The sequence below is a fragment of the Nycticebus coucang genome, chromosome 6 (assembly GCF_027406575.1).
Source record: "Nycticebus coucang isolate mNycCou1 chromosome 6, mNycCou1.pri, whole genome shotgun sequence".
NCBI classification, from domain to species: domain Eukaryota; kingdom Metazoa; phylum Chordata; class Mammalia; order Primates; family Lorisidae; genus Nycticebus; species Nycticebus coucang.
In genome coordinates, this window is record NC_069785.1 from 55,840,713 (window position 1) to 55,862,112 (window position 21,400).

General features: G+C 37.3%; 1 protein-coding gene across 2 annotated transcripts in view; it reads right to left on the reverse strand.

The window, feature by feature from the left end:
- WDR72 (WD repeat domain 72) overlaps positions 1 to 21,400 on the reverse strand; it is a 238,797-nt gene that overhangs the window by 172,910 nt on the left and 44,487 nt on the right. For both annotated transcript variants that reach the window (XM_053595485.1, XM_053595486.1), the window contains 10 exons: positions 18,482 to 18,560; positions 17,091 to 17,265; positions 16,131 to 16,207; positions 14,988 to 15,107; positions 13,596 to 13,741; positions 13,116 to 13,212; positions 8,458 to 8,599; positions 7,849 to 8,094; positions 4,734 to 4,954; positions 1,658 to 1,853 (listed from right to left, as the gene is read on the reverse strand). In XM_053595485.1, coding sequence (XP_053451460.1) covers positions 1,658 to 1,853; positions 4,734 to 4,954; positions 7,849 to 8,094; positions 8,458 to 8,599; positions 13,116 to 13,212; positions 13,596 to 13,741; positions 14,988 to 15,107; positions 16,131 to 16,207; positions 17,091 to 17,265; positions 18,482 to 18,560 — 1,499 coding nt within the window. The remainder of the gene's footprint in view (positions 1 to 1,657; positions 1,854 to 4,733; positions 4,955 to 7,848; positions 8,095 to 8,457; positions 8,600 to 13,115; positions 13,213 to 13,595; positions 13,742 to 14,987; positions 15,108 to 16,130; positions 16,208 to 17,090; positions 17,266 to 18,481; positions 18,561 to 21,400) is intronic.

Here is a 21,400-nt window from a genome sequence, read left to right on the forward strand (position 1 = left end):
CATGTTCTGCAACACTTGAGTACATGTTTGGGGTGTAAAAGGAGATAAAATTAAAATAAAAAATAGGAATAAATGTGGTTTGGCTTTCCTGTTTCATGTCCCACACATCTAAAAACACATCAATAAGGAGTTGCATGGCCTGAAGGTATCCTGATGGGGCAGAGGGACCGTTCTTCATTCTTGTTGGTTTCTCCTGCTCTGACAAATTGTTCAGTTACCACATGTTCACAGGGGAAAATGCGACTGTACACATTGATAAGCACATGTGTGTTACATGTTCAGATTTCACAAATCAAAGTCAAGATTTTGCTGTACTTTTCAATAATAAAAATACTACTTAACTGTCACTAAGGGCTTACCACCCACAGGCACTGTTTGTGAGCAAAGTAGGCATTAGCTCCTGTACTCCAGAGAGAAAGTTAAATATTATCATTCTCATTTCACAGATGAGGAATTTGAAAGCAAAATGGCCAAGTAATTTGTCCAATTCATTCAAGGTCATATAGCTCTTTGTTCACAAGTCCTGGAGGCAGGCCCAGGTTTTGGAGTCTATTTTATTCCTTATGCTAAATTACCACTCAGATCAATAAATTACCTAAGAATCATAAAACTCTCCTAATTTTGTGTGTATTGTGTAAAGAACAAACAGAGCCCTCCAACTGGCTCACTACTTACTAGCTGGGTAATCTTGTGCATTTATGTATGGGATCTGCAAATTCCTCACCAATGTAACAGTGTCTCTCCTACGTACCCCAGAAGTTGGGAGAATCTAATGGGAAAATGAACAGGAAAGCTCATCAAAGCTATAAAAAAGGTACAAATGTAACTTAGTATTATGTTGCCTGCTCTAACGCTAGTGCATCAGTCATCAATAACACATGACAGGCAAATATAAAGAAAATAGCAATTATTTTGGTGAAGTACGGCTCTAAACTATAATATTATAAACTATCCAGTCTGTTAATAACACTCAACATAAAACCACCACTGATTAATCAATAAAAATCATGCAACAGTTTCAGTGAAATGTACTCTCAAGTGAACTCCCCTGACTCATATTCATTAATTACCTCACCTTAGTTGATGTGTTCCCAGCATTTTCTGAAATGTGTTACTCTCAATGTTTAGCTCCATAGTAAAATTTTTTCAAAAATATCATGGTTCAAACTGTGCATTCTCTATGCTGAAAGTTCAATCGAGCCACAGTTTTCAATTTCCCTGACTCAACTTCTTGGAGTTTGATAATTAATTATATTCCATTATTACTGATCATCAATTAGCTCACAATGTTGCTGAGAGGGTGAGTATGCTGAAGAAGGCAGAATTTAATGATAATTTGAGACCAGGAGGACACTAAATTTCTCTCTTGTTAATAATTAAAGTAGATAACTTATGTTTTTATTTATAGCTTCCAGAAATATCCGGCTCATTCCTGCGCACTGCCCTGTCAGCTAATCATCAGTTGGTCAGGATCTGACTTAGGGCATTGTGTTTTATTTTCCACACATGCCGACCACCGGAGTCATAAAACGCAACCCAACTGAAGGGGAAGACAAATGAGGTCGTCACTGTGTCTTCTCCGAATCTTTCCGTCTGGCCAGACGCTGGTAATATCAGAAATACATAAAGGACAAAAGGGAGTAAAATTTCAATTTACCTGTTTCAATTTCCCAGACGTAGACAGAGTCGTCTGCACACCCAACAATTAAAAAATTTTCAACTGGGTGCCATTTTATCATCCTCACGGGGAAAAGGTGCTTCCGGGCCCGCAGGAGACACTTCTTCCCCTCAAGGTGAAGGAGAGCCACGGAATGGTCACTGCACACACAGCAAATGATTTGATCGCCCCTTAGCTGAGAAAAAACAACATACTTGTGTAAGGAAATAGTCAAATGCTTTCTTCATGATTAAATCAGATTTCTCCCCCCCCACCCCGGAAAATAAAAAATTTTGTTAAAGGTTCCTTTGCTAAAGCACATTTTTGCTTTCTCCGGTATCTCACAGCATGACACCCTATGGAGGTGCTTTAAACACCAAGTTTAAACTCCACACTTTATCAGGAAGGTCAAGAGTTGCAAGTGAAAAGGAGAATTCCAGGGCAGATCTACTAATAAGATAAATGAAGGACTTGACCGTCGCTCAGCAAATTCAGGCAGGGAGGCAGACCTCGGAAATAATGCAGAGTAAAATAAACCCCAGAACTAATTTGCCACCACAAAAAGAAGCTATTTGTAGACACAAACTTAGGCCCAAGGGTATCGTGAGCTGATATTTTCCACTTAAAGCCTCAAAATGTGATTTGGTGCTGTTCCCAGAACTATACAGATTGTGATCCAAACAGGAAATTCAGTGTAGACACAGTCTAAAAGTGGGAAGCATTAGAGAGTTCCAACTGAATGTTCAGCCTCAAAGACACAAGGCCCAAAAATAAGCTCACAGGACAATGGTCCTTGAGATGCTTTTTAAAACGTCAGCATGTGGTTACCTTGAACACAGTTTAGGACAATGACCATTGGAGCTGGATGCTAATCATCTAGCCAGAAGTTTAGCTTTTATGTACAGAGCATAAGCTGAGATCCCTTGAGACTCTCCATATTAATCATCGACCTCTGGGTGGGGGAGGGATGTGGTCCATGTTTTCTCTGCCAATTCTTTTATTTTATTTTTTTATTAAATCATAAACACAGATCATGTATACATTAATGCATTTATGGGGTACAACGTGCTGATTTCATATAGAATTAGAAATGCTTACATCACACTGATTAATATATACCTCATTTCGTTTACTTAATAATTGGGATAAGACATTTATACTCTATAATAATAGATCTGACATGTACCCTTGTATTATGCACCATAGGTGTGACAATTCTTTTTAAGTAGACTACAGAAGTACTGAGGAAAAAGATCACAGAAGGGCAGGAGTGAGAGATGTGGAGCCCAGATTTCCTGTATGGATCAGACATCATTCCTCCCCAAAGCCCCTACGTCGGGGAGAACCTGCCCATCCCATAGCTCTGACAACAGCCAGTCCAAAGTGCCCAGGGAAACTCACATACATACACCCCACATGACACACTCTTCTGGCCAGGAGTACCCATGCACCAGTGACCCACAGTGGGCCAATCAGATTCTGTGCCCTAGGCCTTTAAAATTATAAGGCTAAAAGAATTCATAAGAAGGAACAAGAGAGGGCAGTAATCACAGCAAAACACACTACGTAGAGGGAGGGGACCTTGGTTTCAGAACTCATGCTCTGCTGAGCCCTGGCTGAAGATTGTCTCTATACCCTTTCAATAAACTCCCTTTTAATTGGACTTGGTTTGACTGAGTCCTGACCCTCAGAGTTAAATCATCTATAACTGGCAGAAGTAAACAGTGTCAGGAGAGGAACTGACTTAAGACTGTTCTCCTAGAGCTGAAAGAAAAAAAAAAAATGATTGGAAAAATTAAAGGAGGAAAATCTCAGGAATAAAAGGCTTATCAAGGTAAGCCAAATCACCAAATGGAAGCTTTAAAAAAAATAAAAAACTTTTGTTTCATGTTTTGTTTAATCATTGGTGTCACTAAAATATTGTTTTCATTACGTCTTACTGTAAATTTTCTGCAAGTTTAATTTGGAGCTGATGTTTAATAATATTATTGAGAAATATTTCTACAAGCCAATAGACAAACTAATTTACAAAATCATGTTACATGCACGAACATATGCTTTTATTATAGAAGAAAACTCAAAAATCGGTTGCTCATATTTGAACAAAGACTGAATTAAAGTTGATATTTTCTGAGAAAATTATACCTAAAGCTATTTTATTTTTCTGAGGCCAAAGTACATGCTCATAGATTTCTAAACTCATGATTTGTTAAGTAAATAAATAAATGATCAAATAAAAATTTGTTTAAGAAAAGGAAATGTAACTATCAATATTATTATAAGCAGAAATAACTAAAGACAAAATTTAATTTTTAATTTATAGATTCCCATATCGTTTTTGCATTGAGTATGTATTGCTTTTATTTTTCAGAACTCTATTAAAAGTTAAGATATACAACTAGAGGAAAAAAGAAAAAAGTATAAGTACTTGAAGAGCAATAATTATGTGTTTTTTATAAAACTCGGAATTAATTATATCTTCACTTTAGAGCCAAATTTTCTGTATGTTATAATAAAAATATAATTCATATAAAAATGTAGAAAGATATATATAGAGAGAGTGTCCATCAAGTTCATGTGCAATTTACTGTTAAATTATTTTATTTATTTATTTATTTATTTATTTATTTATTTTGAGACAGAGCCTCAAGCTGTTGCCCTGGGTAGAGTGCAGTGGCATCACAGCTCACAGCAACCTCCAACTCCTGGGCTCAAACGATCCTCTAGCCTCTGCCTCCCATCTAGCTGGGACTATAGGTACCTGCTACAACGCCTGGCTATTTTTTGGTTGCAACCATCATTGTTGTTTGGTGGACCTGGCTGGATTCAAACCTACCAGCTCAGGTGTATGTGGCTGGCGCCTTAGCCACTTGAGCCACAGGCGCCAAGCCTGTTAAACTATTTAAATCGCACACGAACTTTATGGACACCTTATAGGTGAGAGATACGTCTTCCAGTTGTGTTATGGGCACATATAACTTACATTTTTCTTTCCTGGGTGACTATGGATTATTTTTTCTTGTTTCATTGTGTTCCAGTAATGTTATACAACTTTTAAATTTTTGTCTTAACTTACTCTGAACTTCTCTGGTGACATCAAAAGACTTGTCACTGGACCAGCTTCCAAAAAGAATGTATGCAGAATTTCTTCAGTAAAGATATCCCACCAGATGACACAGGAGTCTTGATCCCCAGACACCATCCAACTTTGGTCTAATTTTGAAGAGAGACCATGTGGGTACAGTAATGAAGTAACACTTTGGTGATGCCCTTTAAGAACTTTGCGAGGGGAGGAATCTGTGAGACAACCAAATACCAAATCATACAAAAGTTATTTTAGTTCCGGAAATAGTTCTGAGATTTTCTTTTAGAAATATTTAACATAAAGAAATTGCATATTCTAGCTTGACTAAGAAAATTAATGAATGACCTTCAGCCCATCTCAAAAGGCCAGGGCCTCATCAGAAGCCAGATCATGCTTTGGAGGAAGCACAGCAGGTTGTTCAAAGTCTGTTAATTCTAAAGGATGTTAGACAGTAAGCAATTCCAGTGCTGTGAAGTAGTAAACACTGTTCTAAAAGAACAAACAATTCATACATTTTGCCTCCACAAAATAAGTTCAGAATATCACTGATGTTCTTTAAATTAGTCTCACTAAGTTCAGTATACAAGAAAGCAGTTTCATAAGATAGTTTTGCTTTGAAAGATGTTAGAGATTACCTAGCTCTGTCTCAGTGCTTTACAGATAAAGGATCTGACGTTCAGAAAGGTTAAAGCACCCAGCTGTGGACAGACAAGGTATAATGTTCTAGAAGACAGCCTTGCTGTTAAACAGATCTGCTTTTGTTTCCCTGAGTCTATCACTTACTAGGCGTGTCACCCTGGACAAGGTTCCTTTTCCCTTTAAACCACAGATGCTGCAGCTGAAAATCTGGGGATAATAGTACCCCTTACTTCAGCTACAATTATTGTGTGGAATAAATATGATAATGCCGGTGTTTTTTCGCCCTCTGGTCCTTGCCAGGCACACAGCTACCTTAAATCGCAGCTGTATTAAAATACAGCACTACTGACACGTTTCTGTCTTTGTGGGTTACTTTTCCCACTAACCACATTGCTTCCTCCTTCATTATTAGCTACACTCTCCTGAAGTGGAGAGGACCATAAACCACAAACCCTCTTTATGCAAACTGAAATTAAATCCCAAAGAATCATTATTATACTTTAGATATGTCTTAAATATAATCAGACACAGCCTCCCTCACTATCTCCTAACAAATCATAGACATGTTAACTGTCATGCTACAAGTCAAATGCATTTTCCTGGGTGTTTTGTGGATATTAGAAAAAATCGTCCTAGAGGAAAACTGCTATGTCTTAGTTTTAGCGAACTTTTCACAGCAGTCCTATCTATACACCAGCATTTCTCCTCAGTTCATTGCCATTTGCTCACTGAAGCACCAAGTCAGTGACTTTTACTAAGTAGCCAAAGTAAGCTGAGAACAGAAGTAGGTAATTTAAGATATTTTTTAAAAGTGAAATTTTAGTTTTTACTCTTAAGGACCTTACTTTCTAATAAGAATGGCCCAGATGTAATTTTAAAAAATGGTATACAATTTTTTTCCACAAATCCTAAAATCCAGTTACCCCCATTCCCTCACACAAGGCAATTTTACTACAGAATGGACTTTCTTTGTTGTTGTAATGCACAAAGATGTATAAGAACATATATTCATTCCAATAACAAAGAAGCAAAACTTAAGACAGGAAGATAACATTTATCTCCTGATTGTCAAAAGATTTAAAAATAGCATTAGGTGGCTCAAAGGAGTAGGGCTCAGGCCCCATATGCCGGAGGTGGCCGGTTCAAATGCAGCCCAGGCCAGAAACTGCAAAAAAAAAAAATAGCATTAGGAGCAGCACCTGTGGCTCAGTGGGCAGGGTGCCGGCCCCATATACGGAGCGTGGCAGGTTCAAACCCAGCCCTGGCCAAACTGCAACAAAAAAATAGCCAGGTGCTGTGGCGGGCGCCTATAGTCCCAGCTACTCGGGAGGCTGAGGTAAGAGAATCGCTTAAGCCCAGGAGCTGGAGGTTGCTGTGAGCTGTGTCACACCACGACACTACCGAGGGCGATAAAGTAAGACTATCGCTACAAAAAAAAAATAGCATTAAGGCAGAGTGCAACGGCTCACGTTTGTAATCCTCGTACTCTGGGAGGCTGAGGCAGGAGGATTGCTGGAGGTCAGGAGTTCAAGACCAGCCTAAGCAAAAGCAATACCCTGTCTCTCCTAAAAATAGAAAAATTAGCGAGGTGTGGTGGTTGCCTGTAGTCTCAGCTACTGCGGAGGCTGAGGCAGAGGAATTGCTTGAGCCCAGGAGTTTGAGGTTGCTGTGGGATAGACTGAAGCCACAGTACTCTAACCTGGGGCAACTGAGTGAAACTCTGGCTCAAAAAAAAAAAGTAGGCAAAATTTTGGGAGAAAAGGCATTTTCATAAGCTACAAGTAGAAATGTTATTGATGAAAGTTCTTTACAGGAGACTTTTGATACATTTTCAAAATTAAAAATACAAATGTTAATCTAGTAATTCCACTCCTTGGAATTAATACTATAGCTGTACCCACATATACCTACATATGTATGTATAAAAATCATCGATTCTGCATTGCCCATAGTGACTAAAGACTAGGAAACTTACATACCTATTAATGGTAGAGATTTCAAAAATAAAATTTAATTATTATTCATCATTTAAAATGAGTTCATAAACAATGATTTCCAAAATATTTTATCACAATTTGTTTAATGACATTTTAGTAAAGTGTGTACACTATGCTTCTATTTGTGCAATATAATTAAAAGACTGCATACTGCTATGCTGGTATATGCTTGTATATACACAGAAAATTTCAATAAGGGTGTAAAGAAACTGTTACTAACAGCTGACTTTGGTGAAGGTAACCAGAAGATCAAGTAAAAAGAGAAACTTATTTCTCATTGTAAAACCTTCTGTTGAGTTTTTTTTTTTTTTTTTTTTTAACCATACTCTTTTACTTTAATGCTAAAATACGTACAAATTTATCAGCAAATGCCAGTAAAATCTTTGGGCCTCTGAATCTTCTTCAGTGCAGCTTGTCAAAATTGCAGCTTGGCTAAATTAAATAAATTGGGTCAAATAAAATTCAATGACCTTTTAATAAAGAATCGCCTTCTAGAAGTCCTGCTTTCACAGCATTCAAGGCCTGCGTGATGATAATTGTCCCATCTTCACAGCCACATATTAGTTTATCAAGACTCGGGACGTACTCTGATGAAGTGACTACAGCAGTTCCGGCCCCGTCTCTAAGCCCAGAGAAATGGTCAATGATACTTTGTGACGTTGTCTGATGCTTATCGAAATTATCTTGAAGAGTCCAGGTGGTAGTTATTGGGATTTCTAAATGGAAAACACACAAAAAAAGAAAATCAGGTTATCAACTCATCATAGATGAGACAAATAGCATCAAGGCACCCTCCTCTCAAAAATATGAATATGATTTCACAGCCTATTCCACATTCATACTGTCTGCATCCGTCCCTTGTTCTGTTTCATTGATATTAATTTGAGTTACATTGATTGTATTGCTGTGTAAGATCTATAAGCTTCCCATTCTTACCTACTTTTATGTTAGCAGCTAAAGACATAGTAGTACAAGAGAAAATTTAGATTGTTCATAGTCCCATGTTACTTCGAAAAACACTGAGTTCATGACTGATTAGTTCTCAGGAGCCATGCTATTCGGAATGGAAATTATCTTACCTCTAGGAGAACCATCAAACTTGGATACAGGAACATCCGGGATGTGCCACAAAGTAATTCTTCCTGAGACTTCTCCAGAGAAAAGTACCTTATAAAAAGGCTCTTTTCTTTCATTCATGTATCCCATAACCAAGGGCCCGCTCTGCTCCAAAACAAAAAGTATATCTAATGTAAAAACTATTCTAATTATAGAGAGACGGCCACTGTTTTTGAATGGAGGAACTAAACTAGATTGCACAAAATCTTTTCAACACGTTTCCTATTGTTCCACAATTCTCAAGTAAATTGAGTGAAATAATCTATGATTGCACCCAAAAAAGAGTCTTTACAAAACAAGAAATAAAGTCATCAATTAGACTTCAGGGAGTTACTAAGAGTACCATTACTGGCTGTGTTGTGTACACATTTATGCATGACACAGGGATAGAGAAAACAATGGGCTTTGAGTTCAGTCCTTCAGACTCAGGAGCCCCCACACCTTGATGATAATACAATCCACTAAAGAGACCTCATTTTTTTTACAATCCATTCAGTTCCAACTGCCGATTAAAATACTAAAAACTAAACTTTGTATTGTGGTACTATGTATTAAAATGCTTTCTACGTTCTGTTTACCATTTTTCAGATTTAACATAATTGATTTCAAATTTCCCAAGTAGATGCAAAAATTAATGACTCCATAGTTTACAACATGCACATATGTATGTGTTACACATTATACACAATACCATATATTTTATACACACATAATTTATGACTTAGCAGAGTGTGAACGTTGGGTACCAGTGCTCTTAAAGACGCACCTTCACTAGTGAATGTATCTAGAGCAGGGGTGTCCAATCTTTTTTTTTCCTCTGGGGCACATTGAAAGAATTAATAGTTATCTTGCACCACACAGTAAATATACAAACCCCAACAATGAAAGCTGAGTAGCAAAAAAAGAAAGATCTGTAAATATGCTTCATGATACCAGACACCTCAGATAAGCAAAAAAAGTCTTCACAAACTCAGCATGTGGATTTTGCAGGCCCGCCCCAAGCTGAACACCCCTGATCTCAAATCTCCCTAGTATCTCAGGGCAGTGTAGCTGTTCTTTAGGCTGGCGTGTATATGGAGATTATGTACAAGGGATCAAAATGACTGTGATTACAAAAATCCCTTCCAATGCACAAATAAAAGACATCCAGAAAAGAAAGCCAACTGCTATTGCTAGAATTAAAGAAGTCAAGCAAGATGATATAGTTCCCAGTCAGAAAATGCATGCCTTAAGGTCCAGATTTAGATCTATGAGTGGAAAAAATTCTATAATGTATCTTTAGAGAATATTAAGAGCCAGAATATTGCTACCCTTAATCCTTACAACAAAACTATGAAATAAGTAAATACTGTTATTATCCCTGTTACAGAAATAGGGAAACTAAGACACAAAAATAAGAAACAAATCTGAGGTCTTACAACCAAGATGTTCACAATTGTCTATAGTCTTAAGAAATCAGCGCATCACAGAAAATAGTTCCAATGAAGTCAGTGATCTAAATAAATCATTTTTTTTTTATTTTAGATTCAGAAGATACTTTGGGGTCTTCTAGATCTCACAGACATGATTGTCGTAGGTATTAGAAATGATGTTGACTAAATCTGGTTAAATTGGCTGCCCCAACTCTTCCAAACATTTAGGAATTTTAGAACTGATTATTCCAACACTCCTGTTATTAGATCCGGAAAGAAAGTTCAGAGAGGCCGGTGGGTTCGTCAAGCTGGTGTTGTTGGAACATGTCTCCCTAGCCCAGTGCTCTGCGTCTGTGGCTGAGGTTCCCTGCTGCCATCATCCCCTCTGCCCTCTCCTTCGGCAATGACACCCCTCATCTGGCCATACCCACCCCCAAGGCTTCCCAATATTTCCCTCTTTTGTTCTGCTATTTACCCAAGAACTCCTGTAACTCCTTATCATAAGAATTCTGATTGTCCATCAGAGTACTCCATACCCATCACAGGATGTACCCATCGCCCAGGAAGTAATGAAATGTAGTCATTAAGAGTGAAATCTCTGGAGCTAACTGCCAGAATTCAAATCCTGGCATCACCACATTATTAGCTCTAATAAAAGAGCAAGTTACTTAATTTAGGCAATGTACCTCACCTCTCTGTCCCCTTTCCCCCAGCTGTGAAAGACGCCTCATCAGACCATGACTGTATGGAATTGTGGTGTGGACTGGTGAGCGGGTAAGGATAAGCTGCTTAGAGTACTGCCTGGCAGTTGGTCCCTATTCAATTAACAGAAGCAACAATTCTAATTATTCTTTTCTCAGAACAACTGAAAAACTCCTTCCAAAAATAACCACTTTGGTTTAAAGGTGGGGAATTAACTTCGCTGACCATCAGTTTCAAAATGAGGTCTTGGTGGCAACTGAAGTAAACTGAGGCAGTGTGTGTGCTTGTCAATAATAAGCACTCAAAGCAAGTTATCTATCTCTCTATCTGTCACCATCGCCATCACCACCATTATCATCAGGGCTCTTACTTCATGTACCCAAATCCCTCATTTACAACCACCAGCTTTCTATCTCAGCTACTCTCACCTCAGCACGGCAGCCTTACTCCTCAGGTGGGCCCCGGGAAGACCAGTTTCTCATCTCAAAAGTCAGAACACCTGCCACAGGCCTCAGCAATGACCGGCTATGATCTGAGGCCAGGCAGATCCCCAAATACTACTGGAAGGAAGGGTGAGTCCCCATTCTCATTTTTACAACTCTAGTGGCAGATATGTTCATGGTCGTTACAAATGGTAACTCTGAGAACATGTCACTGTTAAACCCTGAGATTCAATTCTATGGTATCCCTCCAGAGAAATGAGTCCAGTCAATACCACATGCTACAGACCGCTTTTTCTAACCTCATGGTATTTATCAAACTCATCTCCACACCCTACTACAATGTCTTCATTATCTCCCAACTGCAAGAGAGACTAAGAACTCTTATACTTAGTGAACACTGGTGATGTTAAAAAAGCAAAAATGTCTGTCTTTATTTGATTCCCTAGATAGAGTATAAGGGCCTAAGAATGGGTAGTGTGGCTTTTTGTTTTTTTTCCAGTTTCACATTATGCTCTTTATATTTCACTGGTTTCCAGGAAGTTCCCACTTTTATTATACAAAAACAACTATGGTTGTCTAAATAAACCTTATTGGAAAAAGACCTATAATCTATGTCTTCATATTTTGAGAAGCAAAGCAAGGAATTTTCCTATTAGTTTTTTTTTTAATTTTTTATTGCTATACTTTGTCCTCATATTTATGCATGGCACTGATATTTGCACTAGAAGCTCCGAAAAGGCAATATTTCTATTTGACTGTTAGGCCAAATCGTGTTTTTAAAAATGTATTCTGAAGCCAACAGGAAGGAAAGCACACATCCTTTAAAAGATAAGTAAATATGCCTTTCTGAGTAAGCCACTCTACTGTGCTGCTTTTGTTATCAACAGCAGAGCAAGGCTCAGCTGCTGCTCACAAATAAATTTTAGAAACAACCCTTCATGTAAGCCTTAGTTCTGAAATTTGCCTATGCTCCAGTGGCATTTGGGCTTCTAATGTTTTGCTGACAGCTCCTTAATCAAGTTTTTGCAACAAAACCTTAAAGATATGTTAATGGCAACCTTAAAGATATGTTACAGGATTTCCAACAGCTATGCTACGCTCCTTAAATAGGCGAACCACCATTCTGTAAAAAGCACCATGCTTCCTTGATTATTTCTGAATCAATAATTCAAAACTCTTCCACTCTCCATAAGATACATTTTTTTGATAATTAACCCATGACAAAGTCCAAAGATTTAAACAAACACTTTGGCTAATGATCGAAATAAAATAACTTCTTAAATTTTCAGGCTTCACACAAAGTGTCAAAGATCTCATAGTATAACTCAGTCAAGTAACAAGCTCACAATTATATTCTCAACTTTCTAGACCAGGAATAATCGTACTTGTCTTAATAAGAAAATTTATTCATTAGAATAACTAAATACATATGAACGTGATTTCAATATATGAAGTAAAAAATAAGGATATAAACCATTTCGTAAAGTTTAAAAACTGGAGTAGATATATCAAAATGTTAACCATCTATCAACAGTGTCAGTGAAAGATGTGTATATGTTTACATGCACATAGATAGGTGTATATTATATATGTGTACACACAGGAAGAGAGAAAATAAATGTAGCAAATTGTTAACAATGGGTGAATCTAAAGTGTATACAAGGACACTTTGTACAATTCTTGCAACTTTTCCAAATATATGAAAATTTTCCAATTAAAATTAGTAAATACAGAAGACAAAGTAAAACATATTCACAGTGAATACGGATTGTGGTGAAATTAGGAATTTTCATTTCTCCTCTGTTTTTTCTATATTTTTATCTATACCTTTCCTACCATAAATTTCTGTAATTTAGTTACAAGCTTAAAGTACAGACTTAAAAGTACTGGATTTTCAAAGACAAAGTTTTTTCTTCAGTGGCTATTAACAATCAAACTTGATTTTCTCATTAACAACTTGATACAAAGTTTTGGTTCAGTTTTGACTCAGGGACAGACAAAGCGACACTTATCTAAGAAGCAGAGTGGAACAGCTTTGAGGCAGGCACTCTTTTCTTGCATTACCTTATTTTCCTGCACAGAAGTAGAGCACAGTAGATGAGGATAAATGGTCTCTTTAAGCGCTCTTCCATCAGCAGGGTTTATACTCTTTGAAAGCCCACTGCGTGGCAAAAATAAAAAGCTAAGTTTAGGACTTTAGAGTTCTTTATGCGTTTTTTTCCACCCCTCCCACTTTCAAAAGCCGGATGGTACCATTCAAGTTTCTCAACTCTAGTTAGAAATTGTTGGGTTAATAATTACAAGTGACTTTTTGAAAACCCAGCACCAGCTGTACAAGTTATACATGGCTAATCTCAGTCCCGCATCCCCTGCTGTTTTGTACAAAGGCTGAAGCCTACCAAGCCCAGAGTAAATCTTCTAGTGCCAAAGTTGTTTTGTTCTGGTTTTTGATCATGGGTAGCATGCAGGGATTTTTCCATAATAAACCTCCCAAAGTTCATTTTCTACCTGAATGTTTTGTATGCCGCTCCCATCTGAGCCCACCTGTTCAGCAGCTGATAGATGTAACTGTGACCATCTTCCGTCCAGATGAGGATTCTGTGAGCAGCAATCACCTCTCCACCAGCAAAGAACTGCCCATTTCTACTAACTTCAGTCAGCAGAAGAGAAAAATCACAGTAATCATAAACCTAAAATACAAAGGTGATGCATAGTCTAATCTCCCCATGATATAAAAGACAAATCATGTTTAGTTGGTCAAGACTGTTTGGATGATAGTAATAATGTAACAATATGCTAAGTGCTAATAGCAGACCATACTGTACTCATCTATCAAGATAATATTTTACAACCACTTATTTTCTCACATTTATAGCATGATAGGTTTTTTTTGTTTTTTTTGTTTTTTTTTGTAGAGACAGAGTCTCACTGTACCGCCCTCGGGTAGAGTGCCGTGGCGTCACACGGCTCACAGCAACCTCTAACTCTTGGGCTTACGCGCGATTCTCTTGCCTCAGCCTCCCGAGCAGCTGGGACTACAGGCGCCCGCCACAACGCCCGGCTATTTTTTTGTTGCAGTTTGGCAGGGGCTGGGTTTGAACCCGCCACCCTCGGCATATGGGGCCGGCGCCCTACTCACTGAGCCACAGGCGCCACCCAGCATGATAGGTTTTAATGGATAAGATTTATCTGGTTGTATCATTCCAGAATGTACCTGTTAAACACAGAAACCACAAATCTCAAAAATTTCTAAACAATTGTATCCTTTCCATAGTATTTCCGTACAATACTATGTTACTCCTTTCCATAGGGGTATTCAAAGTTTATCATGTTGAAATTTTATTATACACAAAAAATTATATAGCAGACATCTTTTGTTAAACCATATACTTTAAATCGGTGTTCAAAAATATATTTTCACCATAAAGTAAGACAATATGGTTTTTGCTAACTGAGCCAGTTAAAGAAGAAAAGGATGCTATCAAATTATGGCAACTTTGCTTTTCTTCTTGGAAATGTCAGTGAAATTATTCCCGAGAAATGAATGGATATAACCTAGAAACAAAATGTAGTGGCAAAGCAGAAAAACATCTAAAAATAAGATCAGTACAGGTAGGCAAACAGTATTCGTTTTTTATTTAGTCTGACAGACACTAATTTTTAAAAGTTAGTTAGAGATAAATGTTTATGATTATTGTTTGTGATTAATATAATTAGGATATGCTACAACAAGTTTGATATCTTGGGATGTAAAATTGCTGAATGTCGGGAGTTATGACTGATTTATCAGTCATAAAAGATACCTCCCTCCATGCTCAGGTAATAAGATTACAGAGAGTGCATCATATTTAAATCATATTCTTATCATTGTTGCACTGGGAAAGGAAAGAAATGCATTTTTACATCACGGGTGTTTATAATGTTATTTTATAATACCTTCCAACATTTAGAAAACACTACCAATAGAAGTCTCTCAGTATACGTGCAAAATCGTATTGTCTGGCAGTTCCAGGACTTGAGAAGCTTGGATTCTTTTTCATAGATATCGTGCTTTTCCTTTAAAGGGAAAGAAAGTATTTTAAGGCGAGTTCTAGGTAATTTATTCACAAGCATAAGACTGGCTCCCCATATACCTTAAGTAGATCACATGATTAAAAAATTCAAAGTACCCATGTTTCCTTTTGAGTGCTTTGAACTAAGAAGTTACTTTGCGATAGAATCTGAAGCAGAAAATCCACTTGGATTCAAGGACTCATTACATAGAATCATTCAACAAACATTCTTGGGGGAGCTGTGCTGGATGCTGAGAACATAAAGATAGGAAGAAGTCTCTGACTTTCAGATGTGCCAGAAGGATTAAACCAAAAATGTAAAAAAAGCCTCTACACATCTTAATTAAGATCTTTTTTAAGATCATCTTAAAAAAAGATGAAGAAAGTGCTTTGAAAAGATAGAAGAATAACGGACACAGAACCCATACAATACTATGTTCTCAGTTAAGTTTCTCATCATGCTGGGTGTGTGCCCTTTGAGCTCAGCATGGCAACACAATTCCTAGGCTTCCTCAACCAAGAAATTCTTAAAGAGACCCCAGACCTCCTTGGGGAAACCTAACAATTTTGTCACCAACACAAACACTACAGCTACTCTTTGGTCTATCACCTCAACTTGCAGGCTGATGTTAGGGAGCAGGGGATGTCTCCCTGCCCCCCCAACACATCCTCAGAAGAAAGGAGGTCTTTGTTGTAAGGAACAAGCAACAGAGAGATATTCTGCTATTGTTTCTTTAAAATTAAAATTTTAAATTTTAAATTAAAAATGTCATCAGTGTGTGTGCGCACACATGTGTGTAGATTAAAAACATTTGTATGTGCACAGAGGAAAGGTTGTAAAGAATAGAATCAAACCATCCCAATGCTTATTCCTAAAAATAGGGATGGGGACGTATACAGAGGTAAAGTTTATACTTTTCTATACTATTGGAACTTTTAATAATGAGCATGTAATATCCTTATCATTTAAAAATGTCAATAAATAATCTTGAAATTAGAGAAAAAAGAGTAGAGTCTCCCAGCCCACCTGAATGCTGTTGATGGATGAGGAAAGATCCCATACTTTGAGCTCACCAGCTACGGATACCACCAAGAGAGAATCTTCTGTAAAAAGAATAAAGTTCACATAAGCTCGCCGCTGTGTAACTGATTGTTGTAAAGTCATTGGTAGTCAGGTAAGGACTACGCAGGGCTATACAGCTGGAAAATATTCCACCTTGGGGTTTTTCTTAATAAAAATAATAAATATTTTATGTCATGTTCCGATTTTGTTTTAAAATTTCCAAGTGATTCCTCTGTATGAAAAGACCATCACTAAAAGCAGAACCACACTGAGAATCATGTTGGAAATATTAAATCCATTTCAGAAATGAATAAGGAGCCAGCTTCCACTTTCCTGTGTAATTAATTACTCATTATGAAAACTAATTCTCCTCATTACTACATCTAGAACAGCGGTTCTCCACCTGTGGGTCGTGACCCACAGGAACTGTATTAAAGGGCTGCGGCATTCGAAAGGTTGAGAACCACTGATCTAGAAGATAGAGCAGGGCAAAATTCCAGGAGTCCTGCTAATCTACAATAAACACCTGTTTGTCATTCTTAAAATGTGCCAAGCAGAACTAGGTTGTAGAAACACAGGTCCACTTCTTTCCACTTCATCGTAACCTCTTGCTGACTCTCTAATGACTTGAATCATGGGTATGAGTGCTCTAAATTTTTCTTGATATGGTGAACAGTGCTATCCTCCCTAATGGGCCAACTTTTTTTTTTTTCTTTTTTCTTTAGGGAAAAATTATTTTTTATTTAAAAATATTTAATTGACAAAGATTGTACATAGTCAAAGTATGCAATGTGATGATTTGCTATACGTATAAGTAGTAGAAAGAAACATTATTCATGAATTCTTGTTCAATAACTTAACAACTAATACAAAAGTGGGTATTTTTATGTGGACTCTTAGCGTAATGCAATACCCCATTACTACCTTGAATTCTCATGGAGTGGACGATACACATACAGTTGATCCAATCGGGAGACTGAGATGATGTAAAAGTGTGAATAACAGCCAAAGTTTTGGCATCAATTATAAGGACATCTTGATATTCTCCACAACAAAGAAGCCAACCTTCTCCTGTCATCCGGAATGAGCAGTGGTAATACTGTGTAAACGGAATTCAAAGCAAACATTAATTATCACCACCAGTAACGCAATTTTGACTATGTTAAAGACTTCTCTAGATTTAAGTTTAGCCTATGTTTAGTTAAGGTATTGAACCGAATAACAACTAAAATTTCTCTCCGTTCAGTTATTCCAGACTCATAAAGTGCTGATGTTGCACTTTAGTCTGATTTGTATCTCACCATTTTTTCTGGAGAAAGGGAGATCTTTTGGAAAAAGGAATCTTATTCCAAATCACGGACAGCTCACAAGTATATTACTTCTGGTGTGCTACTTACAACTAAACAATAACAACAAAATTGCTATGTGTTAGGAAGGAATAAAAACATTTGAAGAGCATGTAAGGATTTCTTGTGCCAAATAAGTTTTGGAAATGGCTTAAGGATCCAGTAATACATCCTACCCTTAATGAGCTCTCCTACTCTGCAGGATTTTGGTCCCCAAAAGAATAGAAAGGACTTTATGAATGTTGAGTCATAAGACTAAAAGCAAGGCATAAAATATATTTTTTAAAATGCCGTCAGCATCATTGGCATCATGTGACCACCTGACATATGCTTGAAGCCATCTACTAAAAGCCGAGAGCTTTAAATATTGGGATGTGATTATAAAAGTCATAGCCTCGCTTCTTGTTCTCTTTTCATAAAAAAAAAAAATTCAAAAATAAAGAATCTACCCCAAAAATATAAGCTGAAATTAGAATGGGGTGGGAAACTTTTTTTTTTTTTTTTTTTTTTTTTGCGGTTTTTGGCTGGGGCTGGGTTTGAACCCACCACCTCCAGTATATGGGGTCGGCACCCGACTCCTTTGAGCCACAGGCACTGCCCGAGGGGGAAACTTTTATGCTTTATAAAATAGCACATCATTAAAATGGAATCTTTATGTGCATGCGTGCACATATGTGTGTGTATTTTGTGTCACTAAGGAAACATATGAGATTTGTCTTTTGTATGTATCTGTTAGAAAGATACAAAAATAAAAGCATCAGAAAAAACCCTGGTTGAATAATAAATACCTCTGGGGAAAAAAAAAAAGCCAAAATAGCAGATGACTACTGATGATATTCTACCCTCATGACAAAATAAAGATTGGAAAAAGGAATATTTTTCAAAGATATTTATTTAAATGGGCGTACAGCAAATGCTCCAAACAGTTGCAGAATCCAGGGACATTCCGAAGGAAGTGAGCATACTTACACAGATTGCAGTGTGTCTGTAAGCAAGGGTGGCCTTCTCCACGCACTGTCCGTTGGTGACATTCCAAACACACATCTCCCTAGCAAAGATAACTTTGTATTATTCTCTGTCATTTCCACTCAATTGGGTGGAATAATTTTTGTGCCACCAAGTTTTTCTTTAATGCTGCATTCAAGGGCTGCCTGATCATTTACGTGGCTTTTTGTTACAGATAACTGGGCAAGAAAATGTTGTGATCATTAGCAGGGATGACATAGTGTATCTGTAGCTTTTTGTGTGGGTAATTACACCCTGCTGCCAGGCTGCAAACATTACTTCAGGGCTAACCTGGCCTACAACAAATTGTGGGGATACAGCGATCCCGGCCTTTTAGCGACAGCACAACAATCTTTCCATGGAAACTGCATCCTCTTGGAAATGGTTCATTTCACTGAACTTAAACCACATATTCTGAAAAGCATAATGCTTCAAGGGCCCGTCTTCACGAGGCAAGGCATCATTTTTGTAAAACCAAACACTGCCACCCAGAGGCTGCCTGTGGTCTATCACTGACACAGTTCATCGCTTTGCTTTTCCTGATTTGAAATCCAGAAACCATCCTGCCACCTAGTATTTAGAAAACTACCGTTGTTTAGAAAGCTCTTACTTGGTTATACGAATGTTACAAAAACATAGACACAGTTATAGAGTTTCAAAAAACATCCCGCACGGGGTAGGTTAAATCTGGATGACTTCTTGTTCACAAAAATCAGAATGTTTCAGAGTCATGTGGTCAGATTCTTCATTTCCTCCTTTCAATACATAAGCAAAAATTTCCATGAGAGAAAAATAAAAAGTTTTACAGGCATTGAGGGAGATGCTGCTATGAGGAAGCAAAATAGATGGGTTAATAATGTGAAAGGCTATAGGCATTTGGATATTCACAGGCTTTTTGTTTTGTTTTATTTTTCTAACCAAACACTGGAACTCAACTTCTAAACCAGTGATTCTTAAACTGGGGGATCTTACTCTCCCCTCTCCCATACCTTACTGTTCAAGGATGTTTGGCACGTTTGGTGGTATGGATGGTTCTTACAACTAGGAACACGCTACTGGCATCTAGTGGGGAGAGGCTAGGGCTGCTACTAAACGTCCCACAGCACATAGGACTGTGCCCCACCACAAAGAATTAGCCAGTTCAAAATGTCATAGGACTGAGGTTGAGAAACCAGGTTCTAAATACAGAAAGAAAACACTCATAATTTCTTTCTCTCTGTTTATATTCAATCTGATTCCCCAAAGAATAAGAGGAACCTGAAAGGTCGTTTAATCCCATAAAACAAAGGGAAAAATATCTCTGTGCTTCTGTGTGTGTATACTCTAAAATAAGATTGGGAGAAAGGTAGAAATTGAAATAATAATATCTCAAAGGTAAGGAAACTAATATTAAATCTAGAAGGTAAATAAATATATCTCAGAGGTAAGGTAATTGAACCTTAAGCAGCCAACAATATAGACTTTTAGCTCTACAAGGGATTTGAGTTTATCACTGTGGTTTTTCACTTTAGCCATACATCAGTAATCACTGATGGATATTTCAGCAAATATTTCAACAATTGCTCTCAGAGATTTTAATTCCATGATTTTGAAAAGCTCCTGGTCAGTTGATCTGTTCTTACGGAAGTCCATCTCTAAACCGGTAGCTCTAAACTCTGGTTCCAATTAGAATTAATAGAGAACTTCAAAAAAATACTGATGCCTAAGCCAATCTATACATCAAATCAGGCTGATTAATTCACATATTTCTGAGTTGAAGCCTGGGCATCAGTATTAAAGCTCCCCCTGAAATACTATTATGTTCCAACCATCTTGGATTCCTATTTTCCCTGTTTTGTTTGCTTATCAGCTTATTTTGTATTTTGAATCTGAAAAAAATAAAAATATCATGGTTTGATCAATTATATTTAATAAAGAAAATAAATGTGTGGTGTATCAAAAATAGCATTTGCATTCTAGAAAGAATGGCACAAGGTACATAAACTCATCATACCTTCCCTGGACTTTTCAAATCAAAAAATGCATAATGTTGTTTACAAAATAAGGGGTCGGGCCTAGTATGGGTAAGAACTTCCAGCAGGTTAAGTTAAGACTTTCTAAGTATATAGAAGCTGAAGTGTAGATACTGCCTAACAAGTATATTTTAGGCTTGGCACCTATACTCAACCAAGGGTAACATAGTGAGACTCTGTCTCAAAAAAAAAAAAAAAAAGTATATTACAGAAACAGGATAAGTTTTGGGTAACCCCAAAAGAATATGTGTAGAGTTCTAGAAAATTACAATCATCTCAGCAAAAGAAGACATCTATTCAGAACAAAAGCAGATTCCTCAACTATTAAACAATCATATTTACAGGGCTCATCCAGCTAATTTCATCAATCATCAAAAACATGTCCTTAACTCTAATTTCTCTTTTGGAATGAGACCACTCTGGACTAAAAGCTCAAGCTGGAACTCAGTAACTTTTAGGATCTATTTCTCACTTCGCCATTAAGTTTTACTCAACTCTCCAAGTCATTCCAGAAAAAGTTCACCATCCTCCAGATTGTCCAGTTTCATAAAAAATAAGTTACTACCTTAAATAAGAAGCACCCAGATTTTTCCATTTCTCATTCTGCAAGACTAGATATTTATCACTACCTTTAACCCAATAAGGGTGACACAAGTTCTGGTACATATGCTGGGATCCTTCTCTTGGTTCTAATCTAGCAGAAAGAGCATTGAGTGGGAGTTACAATACTGATCACACTTAGTGGGACCATCACACAAATAATAATAACTTCATAATCTAAATTTTTCTATATGTAAAAGAACCATGTTGATGTCTCATTCAGTCTTAAAATTGTACCCAGTCATAGCTTTTAAAAAGAGGGAGAAAGGAG